Raw genomic sequence first — 27359 nt, forward strand, 5'->3', positions numbered from 1 at the left:
ATGAAGGGAACAAACCAAGTAAGATAAGAGTGAAGATCATTCTAGACAGAAGGAACTGCCAGTGCAAAGACTTTAAGATGGGAAAAGGCTGGTGTGTTAGAAGAAAAGAAAAAAAGCCAGTGTTGCAGGAATATAGTAGATAAGGGTAAGAGTGATACAAACTGGTAAGAGAGGTAGGCAGGGATTAGGTTATGTAGGGCTTTATATTCCAGGTTAAGAAATTTATGTAAGTAATGGGAAGTGAAATGGTGTAATTTTCATTATTTTAAAGGTAACTCTGGTGTTTGAGCAGAGAGTGGATTCTATCAGGAGTAGCAACAATGAGCATTGGCACTGGTTTAGGGGAGGATGATAGTAACTTGGACCGGGGTGGTATTGGTGGAGATGGAAAGAAGTTGATAGATTTGACATCTCTTTGAGAAATAGTCAACAATTAGCAGGGCTTTGCTAATAGATTTACTATATTGGTTTGTAGCTCAGAGAAAAGGTCTGGTGTAAGTTTGGGAGTTGTCAACATGTAGATGGTAATTAAAGCTAGGGCACAGATGAGACTGTTGACTGTAATAATCCTGTCTATAGTAGTAAATGATGTCTTTACAACTGAAACCATCTGTGGAACTTTTTCAAAACAGACTTGTCCATACCTATCCTGGGAGATACCCTGATAGTACTATGGAAAGAGTTCCAACATCTTTATTCCTAAATTAGGTTTGTAGGTGAATTTGAACTGGCCTACAATGGCCCCTGATGTGTTGAAGTAGAACAAAATTTCCTGTTCATCTTTTCTTTCTTTGTATTCTATTCAATTTAAATCATTTTCTAAGTTTAATCAGGCAACATTTAATTTTGCAAATGTAAGCATTTGTAAATCAGTGAATTGATACTTTCAGCACAAAGGAGATGTTTCCCCCAAACATTGTGCTTTGAAGTTACTGAACATAATAGCATCCTTTGGAACTTGGTAGAACTGTGGTCACATTTAAATACTTTGATATTATTTGTTACTTTGCGTATTTGTTATACATAAACATTGATACTTAACACTTCTTTAAGGTTTTCTTCTTACCCTGTCATGATTGTTGCTTATATTAAGAAAACTAGCTTTATTTATCCTTCTTGATGCATATTATCATTTAGATAGGTAGACCTTGATTTCTTGGAGGTGGAGCAGAAAGAGTATCATTTACCCATTGGCATGATTCTCATAGCTTCTCCTGAATTTGTGGTCTTTTCTGTTAGCGTTTAATTTCTGTCTTTGAAACTAGATACTTTTGTTCAAAAAGTGTAAGTAAACCCAGTAAGCTGTAGGTTGACTTCAAGATCTGCATCTGATTTACCTTGCTTTAGATGTTCAAAATTGCCAGAGCATAACTTAAAAAACTGTATTTAAATAACCTGGAATACAATTTCTGAATAAATATTGAGTATTTGTTTCATATTAATGTTTGAATTTAATATTTAATATAACATTTAGCTTAGAGTTTTATTTGTATGGTCCATTTATTGAAACATTTTTATTTACAGGTAGGATTTTTAAATGGCTCCTATATGATCTGTTCTTTTATAAGTATTCTGTTAATTTGAGTTAAAAGCCTATTCTGGGAGTTAGAATAAATTGGTAAAAATGGTTATCTCTGTATGTAAACTCATGTATATATTTTTTATACATATATGTATACATGTACACTCACTGTAAGGCAGACTCTTACATAATATGTTTTCTTAATTGATTTATATAACCAAATGGTGAATATCCTCTATATTCCCTTTCTAAAGTGTTACTTTATGTTCTAAGTAATTTCATTTGAGAACCAATATCTTAGTTGCTATATGCAGCCCTTTTAGAGCAAACATATTTGGATTTTTTTAATATAAGTATACAAAAATGTTAGATATTCTGAATTGTAATAATTATACATTTTGAAAGTTTAATAGAATGAAAAGATTATTTTTAAGTACAGAATTTTAGATTTAATCTGTTAAAATTAGTGTGTTAAATTTTGGTTTTTCTGTTATCAGAAAAGTCTTATTAAATGTTAGAAAATAAATGCTAAAACAAAACCTTTAGAGGTTCCAAAAGCAAAAGAAAAATAGCTCTTCTTATTGCAAAATGTTTCTATCTCCAGTATTTGAATATTTTAGAAATTAATCATGTGGAAAAACACATAAGTATAGAAAAACATGTAGGAAAAGAAACTGGATCATCCAAATGTTGTAGTTGGGACAAAAATGTAGATTCTGAAACTTGTGTTATTATCAGCCCCTGATCATTTTTTTTTTTTTGGTAATTACTACTATGCAATTTCAGTAATTACAGTGACCAAAACAGAACATATTTAAAGATACTTATTTTTGTAAAATGTTTACTTGAAACATTAGGTATACTTATACATATTTTATGTATTATGTTATCATGTTATTTTTTTCTGTACTGCTTTGGCGTAGACCAGTGTTTCTTTATGGATATTCTGTGCCTTGGCAAGTTATTTCTGATTGGGCAGAGAGAATCTGAAAATGTCCTTGTAGTCATCCTTATAACTTCTTTCCTTCCAAATTTATTAGTAGTCACTTCATTTAATTTTGCCTTCAATGACTTTTCTTCTTTTCTTTCTACTCTTTTGAAAGTGAAATTGTTCATATTTGTTTATTCATGCTTCTTTCTTTTGAACTTAGGTCATTAGTTTCTTTAGTAGTCTTTAGTAAGTTTTATAAGATCATCTTCAAGTTAGCTATTTATTACTAGTAGTATATTGCTTCTTAGCACTGTTAACTTTAGGGTGTTTTTTTTTCCCATAAAATTTCTTTAACTATAAAATTCCATCTTGATGCCTCTTAAAGAAACCAGAAATTTTCCTTGCCGCACTTTACTTCCCTGTATGTGTTCCCATCTCTCTAACACAATTATAATCCTTACTTTAAAAAAAATGAGGTAACATACTATGTTGATAGATAATGACCGCACTAGAAGGAGTGGGGATTTAGTAATGTGGGTAACTGTTGAACCACTGTGTTGTATATTTGAAACCAACATAACATTGCATATCAATGATACTTAAAAAAAATGAGATCACAGTCCTAATGATTTGATACTATGACAAATAATTATACGTTCATAAATAAGAGACATGATTTTTAAAAGTTCTTTTTTTTGTTATTTTAGAGGGAGATTACTTCTGGGTGATAGTATTTAAAGTTAGATATTTTATTATTATAGAGATAAAAGTTTTTTAAAAGAGAAGATTTTTATTTTATCAAAGTCATAAATTTGCAGCTCTGTCAGTTAGAAATGCCTATTTAGTTTAGGATTGCCAGTTGGGATTTGACCTTCCAAGCTTTCATCCATTACTTGGAGAGTCAGCACAATGCTCTATTCCCTCCACCCTTGCCCCCCTAAGGTACAGAATTAGTTTCAGACTGAGGATTTCTTGCTGAAGCTGCTGAATTCATCAGAAACCCTCCCTAATCATGGTGGATGGGCTTTTTTGGTGTTCATAATGTCTGTTTCATATCTTGAGCTGATTATGTAGTGACCCACTTCACTGATTCATATTAAGTAAACTTCATGTGAACAAACTCTCAATATACTAGGCCCTAGGTAAGCTTTCTATCACCTGACCTTCAGATTCACTGATCATATATTCTAGTATTTTAAGGAATAGAAAAGTTAATTACATATATTTGAGAAGTACTTTGTCTTTTATCTTCTTGGAATTTTGGTAATAGTAATTTCCAAATTGTTAGCATAAAAAATGTAAATATATACCAAAACATATTTGCCAATGTTTTGTACTAGTTAAATGTTGCCCTGTTTTACAGTTTTATGATCTTTATTGATGTTGCTTGCGTAATTCGTGAATTTTCCAGCTGGTCAGGTTCACTTTTGAGAACCTTTTCTATTCCTCCTTTATAAAAAGGCATACCTGTTAACTGAATTGAGTGTATTGGAATTATTCTTGCCCTAGGAGGTACATAACATACATTAGGGTATTAAAAGTTTAAATTTAATCCCTTAACTTCTATCATCTCAATTTTTAATTTTCCGTTCTAATTTATTATATGTTCATTTTGAGCACTTTATTTAATAGTGTCTTCTCAACATTTATAATTTTATATCTGTTTATATGAAATTTCTTGGCCAATTATTTTGAATTGTTTGTCTTCTACAAATGTGATTATTAGTATTCTTCTCTTTGAATTTCCTATGTTGGTATATAAATATATGTGATGTTTGTTCAAAATATGCTTTGAGATTTTAATTTAAGACATACATTGGAACCTCAGTGTCACATAATTTATTAATGAGTGGAGTCCTATTTAAGGTAAGCTGTCCCAGACTTCTTCCAGGAGCATTAAAAGTTCTCTTACAATATGAATACCAATTGTAGCTATGTGAGAGTATTTAAGGAATTGTTAGTATATCTCTTGTTACACTGAATGAAGCAGAGTAGTCAGTGAGAAAAACTAGGATTAGAACTTCAGAGGCAATCTTTTAGCCTATTTTATGCCTCAGTTTCTTAATCCTTAAGCAATTATATCTTGATTATCCCTATTTATGGAAGAGATTTGCAACTCTATCTCTGCATTACTACTTGGTTTAGCAATACACTGTGTGGTTTTCTTTCCAACAGAGTTATGCTAGTAATTGTTTATCTTAGATTTTACTTTTAAGTTAGTTCGTATTTCTCTGAACTCTCATCAAATGTTAGCAGAGACTGTTGACCTTGTTGGCAGGGGAAAACCAACTTAGCACTGAGCACTCATGGCTAAACTAGAGAGTGGCTAATTGATGTGCAAGCAGTTGAAAGTTGATTATACACACGTATGCCTATCTTTCAGATATACTTGTAGAGAAATGTGATAACACTTGTGGAGGACTTTGAATATTATGAAAAGGGATTCTTTGTAAAATAAAATTTTGATACTGCCACTGCAATATTTGTATGTCACCTGCTGATTATTCCCATTTTTCAGATGAGTGTGTATCTGATTACTTTAGTTACTTTTGCACGTGCTTGTTTTGTTAAAACATGTTGAAATATAATTTTAAAAACCATACAAAATATATGTTAATTCCCTAGTTAAACCATCATTTACATGTTTTCCAAAGGATAGTAAACCAGTTTATTGAACACAAGTCTAGTTTATCTGAATAAGAAAACAAGATAAGGTAATTAGTGAACAAATGAGTTAGAATCATTATTTGCCTGATTCTGATGAGTTAATGTTGCTCTATATTAGTGTATTATGGACACGTTATTTAAATACATTAGCAGAGTATGGAATTTAGTGTAAACAAGAGTCCCAGTCATAGTGGTTGTGCTAGTAGCAGTCTAAAAATTTTGATTCTGAATTAAAATCTGACTGAAGTAAAGCATTCTAGTTTAGAATATAAAGAGACAAGAAGCTTTTTAAAATTTGTTCATAGAAGACCTGTTTTGCTTAAGGTTTTAGCAATCTTCTATGAGCTTTAAATTGATTAAAAATATGTTAAATTTTTTCTTAGTTTGTACTCTCTTTATCACATACTGATAATTACTGATAATTCAAAATGCTTTGCACACTGTTGATGTATAAGTATAAGGTATGGACATAAATTACAACAGTTCTTGATTATTTATGCCAATGGTAGGTAGGAGAAATGGATTTGGGGAAAAACAGCCATTTATCAAATCTAATTTTAGATTTCTTATGATTACAAAATCATGAAATGTTTGAAGATTGTGAGCTAAGTGATAATGGTGAAGTTGGTGTAGAAACATACTAGGAGGTGAGAGAAAACTAAACTAGGGATAAAGTTTTCTGTTAATAAAGTGTATATATTATTGAGAGTTGACTATAATGAGAGTACCTTTGATGAATGAGTTTGATATTTCACAAGGCTTATTTAATATATTTTCTTCTACTTTATTGAAAAATTATGTTTAGCTCTAACTAACAATTTAAAAATGTAATTAGGAAATAATAAATTGTATCCTTTTTTTCTCTTTCTTTCATTTTCTTTTTCTCTTCTTTCTTTTAGGGTATGAGTATTATAGAACAATTAGATCCTGTATCTTTTAGCAATTACTTGAAGAAGTACCATAATACTATATGTGGAAGACATCCCATTGGGGTGTTATTAAATGTGAGTATCCTTAGAAAGTGTTGATAAAAACATTTTATTTTATGGTTGAGAATATCTTGTTGCTATTTGTGATACCTTATTAACATTGGCTTTAGCTACATATGTCAAGTTTCTTTCTAGTACCTTAAGATAATACGGATGTCCATTGTTTTGTTATGTGAATAAAGTTATTTGTCACTGGAAAGCAGGCCAGTGCTTTCTTTTAAATACAGAAAGTTATTTAGAATAGAAACCTACTTTCTCTCTTGACTTGGCTGATTCCTGTATGTTCTGTACAAATATAGATGAAGTAATCTTCCAAGAGACTTCCAATAAGTAACCTGCTAATATTTTGGTTTTAAATATTTAGCGTTCTAGACTCTATAAAAATAAATGAAAGATTTTGCTCTTGAATTTTAGATACTCATAATTTAACAATGCAAGACAGATTTCATGTTTTTGTCTTTACAACAAAATAATACTTCATTTAAAGAATGATAGGCAGACTTTTGATTAGCTTGAGTTTTTGAAAGAGATTGTATTTTTTCCTCTAATAAAACAGCATGGATTTCTTGAAAGAAAATGGGAGACTCTTTAAGAAGAAGAAAGTGTACACTTAGGAACAGGAAGAAGAAGTAATGGACTCATTGTTTGGAGAGGCAGAGAAATAATGGAGAATGGTCTAGGGTAGGAACTTGAAGTCCAGTGTTAGTTTAATGTGATTTGAAAGATAGCAAATTGTACATTTTTAGGAAGGATTTTTTCTTAAGCAATATTCATTGACTGGAAGAAAAGCCTATTAAGGGATTAAACTGATTTCTGAAATTTAAACTAGAATAAGGTATGCTTGTTTTCTCAAGTCTGAATTGGATCAAACAAAATTTTAACAAGTAAATGATGAACCAATTCCCAAGTAAAGTAAAAATTCCAGTATGCTCCTTATACCTAGAACTTAATTTATATGCATTTCAAATTTAGTCAAAGTCAGACAAAGAAAAGACTCCAACATTTCAAATAGAAGTGGCCACAATTTGGTTGAGAGATTAGAGGAAAAGATACTATAGTTTCTTTTGTTGTTATTTTAAAAATTATTATGAAGTAATTTATTAAATAATGGGTGGGAGATGACTGGTGTTTATCAAGAAGCTAGATTAAAAGAAGTTCTTTGAGAAAATGAAATAAGGAATTCTCTTTTTCCTATGTAATGTAAGGTGACAAATTCAAGAAATGAAGAGTTAAAGATAAGATCAAGGCTTCAGTTGTGAAGTGAACAAAGTTAAGCCACCAACACTTTGAAAGAGTGCTCACTTTTTTATATGTTTGTAATGATCAAATTTTTCTTTTTCTAGGCTATCACAGAACTCCAGAAGAATGGAATGAATATGAGCTTTTCTTTTTTGAATTATGCCCAGTCAAGTCAGTGTAGAAACTGGCAAGACAGTTCAGTGAGTTATGCAGCTGGAGCACTCACGGTCCACTGAAGCTCTGAGTCCTCAGGGATACCGCCTGCACACACTCATACTCTGTCCGGGGTCCCAGCCTAGCCCTTACCAAGATACTGGTCCTGGTTTGGGGGGATTCTGAAACCTCAAACTAATAGAACTTTCTTCTTTTCTAGTAGGTGTAGTCCTTCCTTAATTTCAACTCATTAAAAAATGCTTTATAGTTTAGGCAGTGGAAGGAAGGCTGGCATCAAAATATGTGATCAAACACCATGGCAGTGTAAAGGCCCAGTTGTGGCAGACAGGCTTTTGAAAGTAACTTGTAAAGCATTTACCATATCCTAAATTTGCACTCTTTGCAGACTTGTGCACATATATTCCGCTTTCAGAATAGTTTTGCAAATTGTACACAAACAAAAAAAGGGTGGAAGCTTTTTAATAAAGAAATTGCATTTATAAATGATCTGTATTAAAATATAATAAATCTCCAGTTATAGTCAATTACTACCCATGTTGTACAACAGATACCTTCTATTTTAGTTGCTAATAAAGGGCTACACAAATCAAAATAGTCTGATTTAAACTTATTGCTTTGTGGTATATATGAAAATTGTTTTTTTATTAATTCCATCTCAGAATTTTTATGTTAAAAGTGGTAAACTTCAGCTCCTATGTAAAAATATGTTAGGATGTATTTTTTATTTTACGTATGTGATTTATTAATCACAGATATTAGAACCATATTTTCAAAGTTATCTTTTAAAATTACATAGTTTGCCTTTTTGTGTGTGACATCACTTTGTGTCATTACTCTATTGTAGTAGAATATAAATTCAACATTGATGAAAGAACATACATGTAGTCTTTTACTTCAAAGATTGTGTTTGATAGGCAGTAGTCTGCAAATGAGGAAACATTGAAGAGTGTTTGTGTTTTTCAAATCATTGCAGACCATACACTGCTGCTATGCCTTTTTTAGTGCTTTAAGCAATTTGACTCTCTTACTTGAATTTTTAGCAAGAAATCATTAATAATCATTAATAATAACAACAATAACCAAAAAGTTGTTCTACAATTTTTTGTTATGATTTTTGGTGCGGCTCTTCCAACTAAAATAATGGTATGGTGTTGTATTTCTTCCTATAGCATAGACCCATTCTAGTCATTTGGGGGAAAATATGTAATTCAGTTAGTTACTTTAATATTGGCCACCATGCATATACTATATTTTACCAATTTTAATCTAACACTGGGTATTTATGTTACATTGGAAAATGTTTATATCTTCAGTGTTATGCCAGAATAGCACAATTTTTAGATGCCTTGCACCAATCTTATTTAAAGATTTGCTTTTCTTATTTATTAAATGTCAACTTTCTAGACTCAAGAATTGAGATAAAATGATGTTACCATTTGGATTCAAAATTACCCACCTCTACATGTATGGAAATTATACTCTTACATATTAATGATTTGTTTTTCATCATTTAGATATGCTTTTGAGTACTATATTTATTCCTTATTTATTATATAGACTATAAAAATTTCAAATTTGGTGATTTTTTAATGTTTTCTGAGTATAAAACTAATATGATTATTATAGAAAATTTAGAAAATACTGAAAGTATAAAGAGAAATTATCTGCAGTCTCACCAGAGATAACACTGTTAATATTTTTTGTATTTCCTCTCAGTCTTTGTTTATGCTACTTATGTGTATGAGTGTATGCGTGCATAATAACAAAATTGAGATTATACTGACCATATAGTTGTATGCCCTACTTTTTATAACAATATCCTATCATAAGGACTTCCCCATGTCTTTGAAAATGTGATTTTTAAAAACTGGCTGCCTAATATTTTATTGTATGAATATACCATAATTGAATCAGTTCTTTCTTTGGATATTAGATTGTTTCTAATGTTTCACAATTATAAGTAATAGTGGGATGGACACCTTGTATGTGAAATTTGAACTCTATAGTAGACTAGTTCTTTCAGAAAAAAATCATGGGAGTGGGATAATTGGTTTAGATGGTGAAACTGTTTTGCCTCTTTAAAAATGTGGCCAATTACCCTTCAGAAAGTTTATACCAAATTAGCAATTTATGAGTACCCAGCATTCTGCCCCTTCTCCACTGTTGATTATTATCTTTCCTAATCTTTGACAATTTGTTAAGCAAATAATTGGTTGTTCTTTTGATATTCTAATAAGAGTGGCTTAAAAATGAATCTTTTTTTCCTTTATAATTTTATAGTTTATTGATTAATAAAAAACACGAGAGTGTTGCTTAGGTTGAATGAGCTGTAGCCGTAATGAATATGTTCACTGTACATTTAAAATTCTAGAATATTTCATCATTCTACCTTTTCCTAGACTTATGAGCATATCTTTCATACTCAGTCATAAAGTAGAAAGAGTTTCAAACTGATAGTTGAGTGTTGGGTTCTAGTTCTGTCTCTGCTAATGATTAGTTCTCTCACCATAAATATTTCATGTTGTATTGACTTTCTTATCTGTAAAATTTGGAGGTAATCTCTTAAGGACTCTCCAATTTCAAAGTACTTTAATGTTGTGACTTCACTATTTAGAGATTCAGGTGTCACTTTAGATGATTGAATTTAAAAGCATTATATTTTTATTTCAACTTTACATATGTGAAAATGAAAGTCTTTTTGACACAAAAGGGAAATTAATTTGCATTATTTAATGCAGTTAATATTACCTAAATTGTTGAACATAAGCTTTCGTACTTGAAGTGCCTTTAAAAATATTTTGTATTTGAAGTCTGAAATGTAAAGGAAATTATTATGTAGTCCTGTACAGTTTCTTCTTTATTACATACATTTATTTGTAGTAACCTTTTTGAATCTTAGATTGTTCGCACAGAGCAGTATATTCATGGATTCTTCATTCACTATTCCACTAGTGAGCCCTTGACAAATGTATGTCAAAGATTAGCTCAGTGAACAGGTAAGTAAATGCTCCATCTTGGGCTGGCAACAACTTTTCAGGAATAGGATGAAGGACTATTCAGATACTCCACTGTTTCTGTATTCCAATGTGGATGGTAGGTGTCCTGAGTTAGTTACTGGTTATTGTTGCAGATCTCAAGTTTCTCTTTGGTAGTAAATAGTTCATTACCCTAGATGAGAGGTTGGCGAATGTTTTGTGTAAAAGGCCAGATAGTAAATATTTGGGGTTTTGCAGGCCTGTCGCAGCTATTCGTCTTTGCCATTGTAGCACAGAAGCAGCTGTAGACAGATGTGTAAATAAATGAGTGTGTGTGGCTGTGTTTCACACAAGAAGGTCATAAGCTTTATTTGGTCCATAGATCATAGTTTGCTCTTTCCCTGTCTTACATGGGGTAGGTCACTTGTAGTTCAAGTTATTGGCTATTGATATAAATTTCAACAAATGGTTGTGAGGTTCTACCATCCTAACCCTTTCTTAATTTGATGTAGTCTAGTTGGCTCGGTTTGAGTGTAATTTAGGATTATAAAGGTAAGTGGGGAGTGGATAAAAGAAACTAGGAACTCTTAGGAACTAGTGTTAAAACACCCTTTTATCTGCTGGAGACCATTGGGAGGTTTACTTTGCTGATGTAAATTAATCAAAAGTGATAAGTGGAGTTTCTGATTGATTGTTACAAATTATATAAATTCTAAGCACTTCAGTACCTAGATGGTAGCAGAGGGTGATCAGGTGAATTTTTGAACCTAAGTATTCTAGGACAGTAGACCAGCAATTGAAGAGAGACTGTGAAATGTGAAACTTTATGTTGCCTCATAAAGGCTTGGGAAAAATAACTACCATCTTCCATTACCATTACTTTATTTAAGACTTGCCTGCTCTTTCTCTTCTCCCCTTCTCCCTCACCAATATTTAGGAAGGACAGAAACTCATAATAAGAGAGTTATAAACTTGAATAAGTTGATGGGAAAAATTACTACACTGTTCTTTTGACATTTACTTTGTATTACTGAAACTTTGTCAAGGAGTAGTATCAGTCCATAGACTAGCAGTTCAGAAGTGCTGTGATACACACTAATGTGGTTATAAAACTATTACTGATTAGGGGCTGTAATAAACCACATGTACTCTGATACTCAGACTGAAACATTTATATTACTGTGTTAAGTTTTAAGGACCACATATTAAGAGGGGCATATGAACTATAGTGTTCATAGGGAGGCAACCAGAATGATGGAAGGCCTGAGAGCTGTGGAGAGTGGGATGCAGTCAAAGACACTGGTAATTTTGGAGAAGACAAGTTTAAAGAGAGGGAATGTTCTTCAAATATTTGAGTAGCTGCCATGTGTAAGAAGGAATAGAGTTGTTCTGAACTTATTCTAGATGGAAAAATTGATTGTAAAAAATGGAAGTTTCTGGTTCCAAATTTAGTGTTCTGTATGAGAACTTCTAAATGAAAATTAGCTCCATCATAAAGTTATTGAAAGTATTCAAACAGAAGCTAGATCAGCAGTTCTCAAAGTAGGATCCTTATACTATCAGCATCACCTGGGTATATTATTGGTACAGATCTAAAATTATGGATCTCCAAGCTGAAAAAAAGCTAATGGAATTGAGTAAAATAAAATGAAACACTTCATTTGTATAAAATAGCTAAGGGAAATAACTTTTAAATAAAAATTGATTTCGATAATTTAACCTTAACTTTCAACACAGAGCATAAAGAATAAGAATTGTTAATGATGGAACACTGGACCTGTAGAATAGAATAATTAATATACTTTTTGGAAGGTTTTTAAAACACTTAGATATAAGGTAAACTTCTATCATTTATTGAAACATTTAAATTGGTCTTTGAATAAGTGACTTAGCTTTCTTAAACAGGAGTGCTGCTTCAATCTAAAACAGAGCCATATCAGGAGAAGAAAAGAGTATTGAGAGAGCTTGCTATTTTCATACCAATTACTGTCACAATATTAGAAGGGGAGCCAGGAGCAGCTGACAGATAAATTTTCTCTGATCTCTTCCTGTTCTCCTGCCCTGTAAATACAACTGAGTGGCATGTCACATTATCATCACTGACCTTGCTATATATTTGGTAAAAGTGCCCTCAAGTAGTGCTGGTAACTGGGACTTCTGCTTTTAAAATCACTGCTGTGGATGGATTTTGTTTGGCTATCATTAGGTCATTAATGAATTCCACCTGTTGGGTTCTTTGTGAATAACTTTAGAGTTTTAGATTTGTCATTTTTCAAGGGTTCTGTGGTGATCCAAATGTGGTTTGTACCCATTACTCTGTGTGTTTTTAATTCTGATGCACTTTTGGCCATTACCCTATAAAAATAATGGGGAAAAAAATTAAAGCCAGTTCTCCTGATTTTGAAAGCCATAATACAATGCAAGTTGATTTTTCATTATAAATTATGAATTATGTTCGAATGCATATTTCATACTGTAAAGTAGTGTTGTAACTTTACTAGATGTCATTCTTTTCCTGTCATCCTACATAACCAAAGAGAATATAAATACCATTAGTAAGAAACTACTGAAGACCAAGTGTATTTGGCTATTGAGCAAAACCTGAGTTTTGATCTTTAAATGTAAACTTTCTAAAATATTTTAGTTTTTCTGGCCACATATTCTCTGAATTACTGAATGTGATGTTATATACATTTAAGTGAAAGTATTAAAACAAGATGAAAATTTAAAAAAACTAGAATGATACATGATTGACATTTGAATGACAGACAATTTTGTGAGTTTTTAAAATTAAATACTTGGACCATTGTACTAGATTTAATAAAAGTGTTTTTACCTTAACAGTTTTATAAATGAAAATATTTTTCTAAGAAGTTTTCTTTCCATTTAAAATTTATCCATTTGATTCTAGCACATAGTAGATGTTCAGTTGGTGTGTTTGTTCAATTTGATAAACTGAATTTTAAAGCGAGAACAAAGGCATTCTTCATGTGAAGTGTTTTCTAAAGGACAGGAAAGTGTAAACCGTTTCACTGGAAGCACTTGTTTAATTGGGTTGTTTCATTTTCAGTTTTTAATTGTGGAAACCAGCCTCCTTGCTAATTTTTAAAAGATGGTAGAGTTTACTATTCCTAGGCTCTTTGTAATACCAAGTGAAATGAATGGTAATGTAAATGATCTGGTAAGTGTGAAACCACTGCCACATGATTGTAGCTCAGATTTTGAAATATCCTGTGGTGTTTACTGCTATTGAAAAGTGTTGCAGAGTTTTTAAAACAACTAAAATGGGCTTTAGCTGCTTCCCAATGGCATCCAGCCAACTCTCAAGTAGAAAGATACTGAGAAGTGCTAGAAGCTGTGCATTGGAATCCATTTTCATCTTTGCCAGTGAGTTGCTACTAACTTGCCGAAATAAATCACTGCTATTTTCTAGAGCAGAGTTTATTTCGTTATTAATAATGAGCTATAATTGAATAATATGACTCATAAGGGCCTTTCTACCTTTGACTTTTTATGGCAATAAAAATATTAAATATACTGTACTTTCAATTTGTAGAATGTTTCACAACTGTTTCTTTCCTCAGTAATAAACTGGCGACCCATTATTACCTTATTGTTAACTGTTAGAGAACCTGATGCCCATACAAATAATATGACATATTAGTTTGCATGGCTAATAGTGTCAGAGCTATGACACAAATTCAGCTCTTCTAATTTTTAGTCCTGTGGGTTACAAACACTATATCATTATTCTGTGTTTTGTTTTTGGTGCTGTTTGTTTGACAGCATACTGAATTCACATAGTAATGGGGTTTGCAACTTCAATAAAAATGGGAATCATTCATGTAAACAACTATTTTGGTTAATGCAGGCAACATTTTTTTTATTGAAGTATAGTTGATAATATTATTTTAAGACAATTCTTTTGGTGGATTAAAATACTCCTAATAATTCTGTAGATTTGTTTGCTGGAAAGTTTAAGACTTCAAAACTTCTACTCTACTGCTTGCATCAGTAAAATGCATTCTCCTTTGTAATGCGACAGTGACAAAAGTGAAATTTAAGATACTTGTTACGTGAGTCTTTCTGATGGTGAGGCTTTGCAGCGACACTTGATTCTCACCATTCCAGGCCAGTCATAAAGTGTCATGCAAGCTCCTGCAACTCTGCTTTGGATTTTCTCGCCTGCACACAGGGCAGATTGGAAGGGCTGGGAGGATAATGGCCCAGGAGCAGCCCTCAGCCAGTGATGGATGGGAGCTAGATAATTATTCTAGCCTCCTTGCCCTTCTGGTTATGTGCAGGCATATTTCTCATTGTCTGCTAGAGTTTAAATGGGACTGGACTTCACTGCCCACAGCAGGAAACTGTTAAATATGTATTTTTTATTTTCTTCCTCTTTTCTGTCTCACCATTCATTTACCAATGTTTCCTGGGATTCCCTCCAAAATGAGCAACTTGTCTTTGAATCCTTGTCTCAGAGTCTGTTTCTAAAACACATTTGATTTGGGAAATAACACTATTAGTGTTCTTGTTAGATATATGTTAGGAAGATTTTTCTAAAGTAATTATCTTTAACAACATCTAAAACAATTATTTTAATATTCCATTTTCACATCCATGTTCAGTTTTAACTTCCTTTATTTCATTTTATGATATAGGAAAGATTCAAGGTAAAAATGTTAGGTAGAAATTCAAGGTAATTATCTTGTGTGGAAATCTTTGTACCAGATCTGTTTATTCTTTTCTTAAAAAAAAAAAAGGCTGATTATCCAAATGACTTAAGAAGAACACAGTGGGTTATCTATTTTGGTAGAAACTGAATTAGAATTTGGTTCAACCAAAGTTATAGATTATTTTTTACTTGGACCCAACTTTTTGATTTCTTACCAGGATCATCTTACTCACAATCAGGGACCAGGATTAGTCTTGCTTAACATTTATTGTAAGGATAAAAATAATTCCTGGAAAATTTCCCCAAAGATTGTTCTGTGATCCTTGTTAAATCAAAACTTTTTGTGAGCTTCTTAAGGATTAATGAATATGGAGTTTATAAATGGAAAAAGCTCTGTGCTAAACTTAGTATATTGTAAATGTATCTTTTATAGTTCTTTTATATAATTTTTTTAAAATTAGAAATACTGAGTTTTATATGTTTTCAAAAAATGATGGAAATTTGTATTCATTTTAAGTATATGTTAGTTACTGATCTTCTTTCTTTTCCCATGTAAAATTGTGATTTATATGTCTGAAAAGTATGCTCTGTTGATTTGGTTTATGAGATGGAACCTAGATGAATTTAAGCAAGTTTATAGTTCCATTAATAGGGCCATCCTAAGATTAGCATGCACAAATATTTTCACACAGGAAAAACAAAACATTTAAAGAATATATTTTAATTAATTATCCTGATTTTAAAGTAACATCTTTAAACATCTCTGCATTTTTTAAAGCAAAAATGCGAGAGTATATACAAAGTATTTTTCCTTAGTGTAGTTACCTTAGGGTATCTTCAGTTTTTGCCAAGTTCTTTTGAATATATGTCAGGACATTTCATGACTTTTGGGGTTGTATTTGTCTGTTAGAAATTGTGAAAGGTCAGCTGGGTTATTAGATTGGATAATATGGTTTAGGCGAAAAATATAGTAGTTATAAAGGAGTAAGTATGCCTCTTTCCAGGGACACATCAAATTGCTCTACAGGGGAAACTCTCCCCAGAATCTCCACAGTGACATATTAGAATAAACTTATAGTTTGTTAAAGTTAAATATTTGTTCGTAAATAAGTTCTTTTACTTCAAAAAATAAATCTTGTTACTTTTTAGACAATGTTATATTTAAACATCTTCCTAACTTACTAAATTAAATCAGGGTCTTTGGCATTTCAAATATCTCAATATGATAGATTGAAAAATCTGGTGAAGAACCAGAGAATTTTTAAAGTATATCAAGAAAGCTGGCTATATTTGCTAAACACTAAATGCTTTCTATAAAGAATGTTAGATAAAATGATTATGGGGAATATCTTCACTGGAAGATGACTTTTTGTGTTGAATGTGAGCAATCTTATGATAACTTGATTTAAAAAAGCTTGAAAAATTCTCTCTTCAAAAGTTTACATATTTTCCAATATTGCCACTTTTAACTCTGTATTAAATATTGAAGCACAGCCTGTTCTTTTTATCATTTAAAAGTGCTTCCTCCTATTTATGTTAAATGCTTGTATTTGACAATGCTGATTTTAGATGTTTGTTAATCTGATGAATCTTGCAGAGTTAGTGTACTCTTGAAAATTCTACTTGGTATAGTTGTCAGAGAAAAACAATGATGCATGTTTTAACGAATATTTAAAATTTTTCTATTTAAGAAGCAGATCTCCATAATTGCCACACATAATTTTTTGCATTTTTTGCTGTTCAAGTTTTCACGTTTAGTATCTCAAGTTATTTTAACTAAATGTTTATATTATTGAATGGGGAAAGTTAAACCAGTTGAAAGTGCTAAAACAGGTTAAAATTTAGGTCTGCTGTGTGCATGGAGTTCATGGTCAAATATCTAGAGGATATCAGTTTCAGATATTTATGGTAGAGTTAATACTAGATTCAAAGTTGCTTGACTAATTTACATTTTAAGAGTAATGGTAGAGGTTTTACATTAAGGTTTCTTTTATATTTCCACATTCATTTAAGCTTGCTTTTAAAATGGTGATTTAAATAAATTTTTAGGTAATATAAATATATGTAAATATACAGTATTTAAATCATTACTATTTAACTACTTGAAAGGAACTTTGGCTCAGTGTGTGATAACCACTTACATGTTCCTTTGTTTTTCCTTTAAATTTTACCTCTTTAACTGAAGAGATGGCTGTCCATAATAGCCTCAGTTTTCTGTGACCAACTCATGACTGAAGTTACTTCTATAAAATGAAATATTAGAAAAATATTAGAATATTAGAAAAATATTCTTTAGCAGAAATTTTATAGTAATTTCAATACTCTATGGTAACAAAAGCTTTCTGGTTAGATCTTTAGCTTTTCTTCCCTATTATTTTTCCCAACTCTTTTAAAAAAATCTACATTGCTGGCATCTTCTCTACAATTTTAGAAAAACTGGACAATTGAAAGGAGTTACTTTCACTGAAATTTAATTGTTCTGCCCCAGATAAGCAATACTGTGATAAGGAGATATATTTTACTTCCCGCTCTTAAAACAGAGCTTACAGCACTTAATATTCTTAAAGAATAAACCTTTATCAAATTTTGTACTCATTTTCAGATCAGCTTAGGAAAGTAACAGATGGATTTTGTAGCAAAACAGAGATACTGAGATTTGTGAGTATGGGGATTTTGTCATGTTAAATGAAGAATAATGTTCTTTCAAATGAGAATGAGGTTTATAAGTAGAAAATATAAGGCAAATTAATGTGAATAGTCAAAATTCTTTTCAAAGCTGTAAACCCTATTGAAGACAAATTGTCTATTCCCAAGAAAAGGATACTGTATGTTTTAATTATCTTGTCTGTATTTGGGAACTAAAGCAGTCAATGCCTAAGATTTATTTTTCTCTTCCCCTTTAGTTAATTGACACTGGTAATTCATACTAGTATTGCTAGTTTAATTCTGTAATGCTTATTATCTCTTAACATTTAAAAAGACATTTCCTCTAAGATAAAAGACTGATACGAAGAGAAAACACACTGATTTGTGTCCATCCTCCTGCGTTTATGGTCCTGAAGAGAATGCTTTTAACCTGGGAGAAACTTCTTTAAAGTAGCCCTGAATGTTCTGGTAGTAGGTAATCTATTCATTCTCTGGTTTTCTTACTCATGGTTTTTTTTAGTGGAGATGAGCACAGGAGATTTATGCAACAGCAGCCCCATGTTTGTGAGCAATATGGTGTTGCGCACATTCTGCCCCTGTAGTGGTTTTCTATGATCTTTATGCTCACCCTCTTCCCCCTCCCAAAACAACCTTTCCACACTCCTTGTGCCCAAACCAACCTCCTTAGCCTTCCTCCCTCTCACGTTTTCCTTTTCTGTTTCACTTTCCTCCTTCATTGAAACACATCAGGGAGAATAGGACCCTGCACATACGCAATGTCTGTATTTTATAATCTTTATTAGATCTCAGAACTTTAGCATTATCTCCTAACAGAGTCGTCCTAACATTAGTTATACTACTTTAGTTCTTCATCCTCTGTCAGTGTAAGTAGGCTTTGAAGTGTATTGAATTTAAGGAAAAGGGTGAAGGGAGGAAATGACCATTTATAAAGGTACTGGGTTTCATTCTTATGGTAAATAATATTTTTCTCTTGTGCCAAATGAAAAAAACTTTTTTATGCAAATGTTTGTAAGCATGTATGTAAATATGTTGTTTTCTTTACCTCCAAAAAATTCATTAATAAAAATGGATTGTAGTTTCTTCTTGAATGGGGTTCCTTTGTGTACACAGTAGGGCCAATCCTGCAAATCTGAAACAACACTTAAATCTGAGTTTCTTTTATCACATGATATGAGAAGAGATACAGCTTTTTTTATTTTATTGGTATTTTAAAATCAATGTCTTTTTCCGTTTATGTGAGAAAGAATATCATTCATGTCATCTTTTTTTAATTGAGATGTATTTGACATATAACATTGTATTAGTTTAAGATATACAACAGTGATTTGTTACTTACACATATTGTGAAAAGATCACCACAGTAAGCCTAGTTAACATCTGTTACCATAAAGTCACATGTATGTTTTTTTTCTTGTGATGAGGGTTTTTTTAATTGGAGTATTGATACACAATCATATTGGTTTCAGATATATAACACAGTGGTTCAACAGTTTCCCATATTATTAAATCCTCACCCCCACTAGGGCGGTTGCCATCTGACAACATACATGTTACAGAATCACTCGCTATATTCTGCATGCTGTACTACCATCCCTGTGACCAACTTACATTATGATTGAGAATTTTTGTGTCCTTTTATCCCCCTTACCCACTCACCCAACTCCTCCCCCATGGTAACCACCAGTCACTTCTGAGTGTCTATGAGTCTACTTCTCTTTTGCTTTGTTTTTATATTCCACAAATAAGTGAAATTATATGGTATTTCTCCAACTGGCTCATTTTGCTGAGCATAATACCCTCTAGCTCCATCCATGTTGTTACAAATAGCAGGATTTCTTTCTTTTTTATGGCTGAGTAATATTCCAGCGATGAGGAATTTTTTAATTTACATAGCAACTTTGAAGCATGCAGTACAATATTAATTATAGTCACTGCTGTACATTATATCCATGTGACTTATTTATAACTGGAAGTTTGAACCTTCTGGCCACCTTCACAAATTTTGCCCACCTGCCATCCCTGGCGACCACCAGTCTCTTCTCTGGGTCTATGAGTTTTTGTATGTTTTTGTTTTGAGATTCCACATATAACTGAAATTGCGTATTTGTCTTTCTCTGCCTTATTTCACTTAATACAAAGCCCTCAAGTTCCATCTGTGTCGACACAAATAGCAAGATTTTATTTATGACAATATGTAAACTTCCATTGTGTGTGTGTCACACACATATTTACATAATTTATCCATTCATCCATTGATGAATACAGGTTTTCATAGTGCTACAATGAGCATGGGTGCATATATTTTTTTCAAGTATGTGTTTTGCCCTCTTTGGGTAAATACTCAGAAATGCAACTGTCACAGGATCATATGGTGGTGCTATTTTAAATTTCTGGAGGCATGCTGTTTTCCACAGTGGCTGCATCAAATTTACCAACAACAGTGTACATGGGTTCCCTTTTCTGTATATCCTCACCAGCACTTGTTATTTCTTGTCTTTTTGATATTAGCTATTCTGAGAGGTGTGAGGTGATAACCTCATTGAGGTTTTAATTTCCCTATGACTAGTAATATTGAGCATCTTTTCATGTATTTGTTGGCCATCTGTCTGATCTTTGGGAAAATGTTTATTTAGATCTGTCCATTTTTGGTCAGTTATAAAATTTTGCTTTTAAGTTATGAGTTCTTTATATATTTTGGATATTGATCCACTATCACATATATGATTTCCAAATACTTTCTTCCACTTAGTAGGTTGCTTTTTCATTTTGTTGTTGATTTCCATTATTGTGCAGAAGCTTTTTGGTTTCATGTAGCCCCACTTGTTTCTTTTTGCTTTTGTTGCCTTTGCTTTTGGAGACAGATCCAAAAAAATCACTGCCAAGACTGACATTGTGGTCAGTCTTGATTTCCTTACCACCTGATTTCTTCCCGGAGTTGTATAGTTTTGGGTTTTACATTCAAATCTTTAATCCATTTTGAGTTACCTTTTTATATCTGGTATAAGTTAGTGGTCCAGTTTCATTTCTGTGTTGGTTTCTGTGCATTAGATGAAAACAGCCACCTGTCTCAGTCTTGAGGAAGTAAGTGGCCTTAGGGAGATGAACCTTAATCATTCAACCCTTCTCTAGCTCTTGGTTGTCTCTCAAACCTTGGTGATTGTCCAAGCAGCCTATTTTATTCATAGTGGCTTCCTGTAATGGAGGGTGTGTCAAGACTTGTCAGTGTCCCAAAAGGGGATCTCAGTACCTACATTCAGGCTGACTGGAAGCCAGATCCCGAGGCAGCAGTTTTTAAACTGTGCAAATATATCCAGTCCTGTGGGACTGCAAGCGCAAGCCCTGCTGGCCACCAGAGCCAGGTGATCTGGCGGTGTCCCCAGACGACAGTGGCAGAAACTGGGGCCTCAGATGAGTAAATAAGCCCCTTTCGGGAATATTCTGGTGAGCGCTAGTGAGGCAGGGGGAGAGTGCAAGGATGGTGTCCTTGAGAGCAGTTCTATTTCCCTCCCGCTGTGGGCTAAACCTGAGGCCTGCTTCTCAGGCCGAATCCAGGACAAATAGGCCTCTTTCTCAGGAAGACTAGACGGGTGTTTTCTGCCATTCTTGCAGTGCGCCCAGCGGGTGGAAGTCTTCCAAGAACTGTGTCTCCGATTGTTACAGTTCCGTGGGATCCAGGAAAGCCAGCTCCATGGCCACCAGGGCCAGGTGATCAAGGGGCATTCCCTGAGCAGCCAGATGCAAAAACCGGGGCAGCTGATGCGATGCTATAAGACTTCCCTCTGGGACATGCCGATGCTCCTGAGCTTGGAGGAGGGAGGGCGCAGGAGCCAAGATGGCGGCCACGGCCTCCTCTGCCCTGGGGGTATCCCAGCAGGCCCTTCCCGGTCCACCGCGCTCTACCATTAGCCAAAGAACCTCTTACACATAAATCCTGGACGCTTTTCAAATGCATGTTTCAGCTTTCAGCTCTGGAGTGAGTGAACCTGCGCGGAGGCCCATTAAGAGCTGTTGTCAGGTTGTTGCGCCCCTCAGGTCTCCTGGACAGGCGCCTCATTGGCTCTCAAAGCCAGATATTTTGGGGTATTGTCTCTCAGGTGCCGGTCTTAAAGGTTGGGGCGCTCAGTGTGGCGTATGAATATTCACTTCTCAGGAAGAAGCTCTGGGTTTTTCGGTTACCTCTCGATTGTGCGTCGCTGTGCTGAGGGCGGGTTTTATGGAGAGACTGGGTCCCAGCTTCTATCTGCTTCAATGTGTCCTTTTTCTCATTTACCTGATGGAAGGAATTGCTTAGCTAGTTTTCAAGTCTGTTTTAGAAGAAATTGTTCCATATATAGCTATGGACTCAGGGTGGCTGTGGGAGGTGAGTTCAGGATATTCCTATGTTCATAATCTTGAATCACCTCTTTTATTTTTAAATATTTTTTGGATGAATTAGATTGGTTAGTTTCTAGATTGTGTGATCAACAGCATTTACAAAACCATTGAAAAACTGATGATCAGTTGGTCATCTGTCTCTGATATACTGTCATTGATGAAAACCAATGAGTTTTCAGAGAAATGAAAACTCTTGGAAATAAGAAATTTGTGTATTGCCATCAATTTTTAAAATGGCATTTTATGTACATTGTGGGGAAATGGCCATCTGTAAGAGTTTTGTGCTTGATTTTGGACTCCACACATGGAAAGAGAAGAAAAAAAATTCAGAGGTAAGTGGTACACATGAACGATTTGAAGAAATAGGGTTTGGAAAAATAATTAAGAAAACATGTTTGATTAGTAAAACCAAGATTGACTGTATCTTTAGGTATGAGAAGGAACATGCTCTGGGTGATGATAAGCCTTTGGTTTTAGTCAATAGTTTTAAACAGTCATAAATAAGTGTGACTGGACTCGGGGGAAAAAAATTAGCTTGTGCATCTTCAGGAGCAAACAGTACACAGTCATGGAAAGATCTGGTGAAGAAAAGAGAGATAACTTCATCAAGAATGGTTTAGGTAAGGTTCTGTCCAGGACAAGTTTCAAAGATTAAGTGACCTTCAGAAATTTCTTCTGATTTAAGGTGAGATTGTAGAATTCATTATTAAGGGTGATGGCAGAGGCCCTTTGTGTTTTGTATGTTGTGGGTATGGGATGGGAATGGAAGCAAGAAAGAATACACCTCAAAAGTTTTAGAGTCATTCTTTATCTTAAATCCAAATTGATAGGCAGGATGGTCAAGATTTTAACTTGACTAATGGACTTTAGGCCATGTAACAATACAAATTATTCTAATATTTAGAGATTATGTATGTGAAACTCCTAGGCATTCCAGTGAAAACTGATAAATGATATAAAAGTATAGCTCTTGAGAATGCCAAAGTTTAAAGAGTTTGTGTGCATGTGTGTATGTTTTTAATAATTACAGTCCCTTAGAACCACTGTGAAATTTGGGGAAATCTGAATTAGTGATTTTGACATAGAAAAATCTTCTAATTCATTAAAATTTAGAAGAGATGTTTGAATTGAAATCTTTCAGTTTTACATTTTTGGTAATGACTCAGTGTTCTTTAATCTGGCACAGAAATCAAGGCATCTGTAGCCTTGATTCTTAGGAAAAGTAATGTCATTTAAAAACTGTTAGCAGTGCTTTTTAAATAGCAGCATACTTAAAACAGTCTCACTTTTTTGGCAATGCTCTTAACAATCTCTTTTAAAATGTCACATAACATTTAAAAGTTTTTTTTTGTAAAAGCATATCATGAGCATTTTGAGTGTATGATAACCTAGTAATTGATAATGATACATAACATTGTACTATTCAGTCAATTTGTAGGTCTAATCTCATTAATACAGGTCAAGTCTCATCACAGAAAGTACTGTTTAAAATAAATACTGCATAGCAATACAATTCAAATAATACACAAACAGTAAACCTGCAGTAAGAAAATTTGGATACTCTGGGATGATCCCCTTGAGTAAAGTATGCTTATCAAGCAAAGAGACCTTTGTTTTCTACCAGCTTACTAGGATTCATGTACTCAGGTAGCTTCTGTCCTGTGGCAATACCTTTGGGTGGCTGATCACCTATTCAGCACTTTGGCACCTTCTGTAATTGCCTTCACAGCTTGAAGCATGTTCTTTTCAATATTCTTAATGGTCAAAAATCTTAAAAAGGACAGGGAACATATTAGGGTATTTAAATTAGTTTGGGTTCTTATCAGATCACCTATATCTATGAAACCAAGTTTCTAATTTAATATTTTTAAAGTAAGACTTTTTTAGAACAATTTTAAGTTTGCAGAAAAACTGAGCAGAAAGTACAAAGTTCCCATATATCCCCTCCCCCAACACATGCACAACCTTTCCTAATAACCAAACTAGAGTGGCATATTTGTTCAAATTCATTAACTTACATTGACACATTATTATCACCCAAAGTCCACAGTTAATGTTAGGGTTCATTCATGGTTTTGACATTCTGTGGGTTTTGAAAAACATGTAATGACATCTATCCACCATTATGGTATCATACAAAATAGTTTCACTGCTCTATTCATCCATCCCACACTCCCAGTGAATCCCTGACAACCACTGATCTTTTTACTTTCTCCAAAGTTTTACCTTTTCCAGGATGTCATATGCTTGGAATTATATAGTATGCAGTCTATTTATTTATTTATTTATTAAAAACAATTTTTTATTAAGGTATTATTGGTATACACTCTTATGAAGGTTTCACATGAAAAAACAATGTGGTTACTACATTCACCCATATTATCGAGTCCCCCCCATACCCCATTGCAGTCACTGTCCATCAGTGTAGTAAGATAGTATGCAGTCTTTTTAGATAGGCTTCTTTCACTTACTGATATACATTTAAGTTTCCTCCATGGGGTTTTATGGCTTGATACCTCATTTCTTTTTAGTACTGAATAATACATTCTTGTCTAGATGGACTATAGTTCATTCATCCATTTACTTACTAAAGACATCGTTGTTTCCAAATGTTGGCAGTTGTGAGTAAAGATGCTATAAACATCTTTGTGGAGGTTTTTGAGTAGATATAGTTTAAAGTTTATTTGGGTAAATACCAAGTGGTTTGATTCTTGGATCATACGGTAAGTGGTCTTGTGAGAAGTTGCCAACTATCTTCCAAAGTGGCTGTAATATTTTGTGTTTCCTGCAGCCTTGAATGAAAGTTCCTGTTGCTCTGTATCCTCCCCCAGTATTTGGTGGTGTCAGTGTTTTGAATTTTAGCCTCTGAAGTAGTTTGAAGATTTTTATAAAGGGAATTTACCCATGAATTGCTGAATTGGTGTGGTCATTGGGAGGAGGGTCCAAGGCTTCCTAGGCTGTCATCTTACTGATGGTGACATCCTACAGGGCACTTTTATGTTGTGACCTCAACCAAAGGAATAATTGGCCAGAAAAAAAAATTTTTTTTTAATCTCGTAAAGTTATTTTCTTTATTTACTCAGAACTCAGAAGAGTTCACATCCTTTGTATGAGACCTATCTAGAATGAAACTATGTTATCTGCAATAAAACTGTGTAAAAGTATTTCAAGAACCCAACTTCACTATTTGTTTCTATGTCCCCTTTTTCTGTTTCCACTCAAAAAGTGAGACAAATTCTCTTTCTGCAAACTCTGGTTGCACTGATTTGATTTGGGAAATGGTCAGTCTTTTAAATCAACATGGGAGATGATTTAGTGCAGTTTTGTGGTCATTTTGTGCTACTTTGAAGTAAAAAATTAAGGAGTTGAATGGTGACCATTTATTTACAAGCTTCCCTTAGAACCTTTCTGACAGAGTTTAAATTGAGGGTAAAAAGGAAGATTTTATTTTGATATTTAAATTCATGTTCAACCTATATACAGTATACACGGACTTTTCTAAGATACAGCTCTCTAGACAACCAAAGATTATAGCAACAGTAGTAATAATTATCACTCCTTTGGATAGGCATGCCTACATACTGTGAATTTCTATAGCCTGTTTCCCATGCAATTTTAGCACTTGATTACTTTCTTGTTGTGTATCAGTCTCAGCTGGATGATAAACTCTCTGAACACAGCATGTTTAATGCTTTTATACTCACAGTTCCTTGCCTTATGTTCAACACAGTAAAATCAGTAATTTTTTTTTTTCCCAGGACAAGGGCTGAACATAAACATGATCACACAGGACCTACTCTGGAAGGTTTTACCAGGGTTAGTGTGATCTGGTACTGAATATTTTGAAATGCTAACCCATACAAAACTCCCCAAACTCCATTCTTCCCTGAGAATGTAAAGATCTGGCCATTTAGTTCTGTACACTAACTTCAGCAAGAGTTCTAAGACAGCAAGAAACTGCGTCCTTCTCCACCAACCAGGCAAATGTTACCTGGTACTGCAAGCCTATAAGTTCCCCTTGTCCTGTCCTGGGACACATCCTAACCCATATATTAAAAAAAAAGAAAAAGAAAAAAAACTTGGCAGGGAGAAATCGAGTAGTACATATTTATTTTAAAAAGTAAACATGTAAATGAAAGGATAGACACAAGTCCCCTATAGTGTCATGCTCCAGAGATTATCACTGTTAATATTTTTGAGCATACATGTTAGAGTGTCTATTTCTGTGTACTATATATATTTTTAAAGTAGAATCACACCATATATACAGTTTGGTATTCTGCTCTTTTTCATTTAACATGAAAAATTTCCATTTATTACAGTTCTTCCAAAATGTGTTTACGGCCTCATAATATTCCAGTGGATATATGAGGATTTGGATGCCATGTCTTAAGTCACACAAATATAACCATTTAAAAAAAATTTGGTATCATGAATATACAATCACATGAGCAACATTGTGGGTACTAGATTCCCCCCATTATCAAGTACCCACTACATACCCCATTACAGTCACTGTCCATCAGCCTAGTAAGATGCTATAGAATCACTACTTGTCTTCTCTGTGCTATACTGCCTTCCCTGGGCACACCCCCTACAATATGTGTGCTAATCGTAATGCTTCTTTTGCCCTTATCCCTCCATTCCCACCCATCCTCCCCAGTCCCTTTCCCTTTGGTAACTGTTGGTACATTCTTGGGTTCTGTGAATCTGCTGCTGTTTTGTTCCTTCAGTTGTTGCTTTGGTCTTATGCTCCACAGATAACTGAAATCGTTTGATACTTGTCTTTCACTGCCTGGCTTATATCACTGAGCATAATACCCTCTAGCTCCATCTATATTGTTGCAAATGGTAGGATTCATTTTCTTCTTATGGCTGAATAATATTCCATTGTGTATAGGTACCACATCTTCTTTATCCATTCATCTACTGATGTACACTTAGGTTGCTTCCATTTCTTGGCTATTGTAAATAGTGCTGCAATAAACTTAGGGGTGCATATGTCTTTTTGAAACTGGAAAACTGCATTCTTAGGGTGAATTCCTAGGAGTGGGATTCCTGGGTCAAATGGTATTTCTATTTTTAGTTTTTTGAGGAACCTTTGTACTGCTTTCCAGAATGGTTGAACTAGCTTACATTCCCACCA

The 27359-nt window shown here is 33.5% G+C and overlaps 1 protein-coding gene across 4 annotated transcripts in view; it reads left to right on the plus strand.

Annotated features, from left to right (window-relative positions):
* Positions 1–8114, plus strand: part of MEMO1 (mediator of cell motility 1) — a 125225-nt gene extending 117111 nt beyond the window's left edge. For all 4 annotated transcript variants that reach the window (XM_036903632.2, XM_036903635.2, XM_036903633.2 and 1 more), the window contains 2 exons: positions 6020–6124; positions 7453–8114. In XM_036903632.2, the coding sequence (XP_036759527.1) occupies positions 6020–6124; positions 7453–7584 (237 nt within the window). In that variant the 3' untranslated portion in view covers positions 7585–8114. The remainder of the gene's footprint in view (positions 1–6019; positions 6125–7452) is intronic.
* The last annotated feature ends 19245 nt before the right edge of the window (positions 8115–27359 follow it).

Source organism: Manis pentadactyla, chromosome 2 (genome assembly GCF_030020395.1).
Source record: "Manis pentadactyla isolate mManPen7 chromosome 2, mManPen7.hap1, whole genome shotgun sequence".
Lineage (NCBI taxonomy): Eukaryota > Metazoa > Chordata > Mammalia > Pholidota > Manidae > Manis > Manis pentadactyla.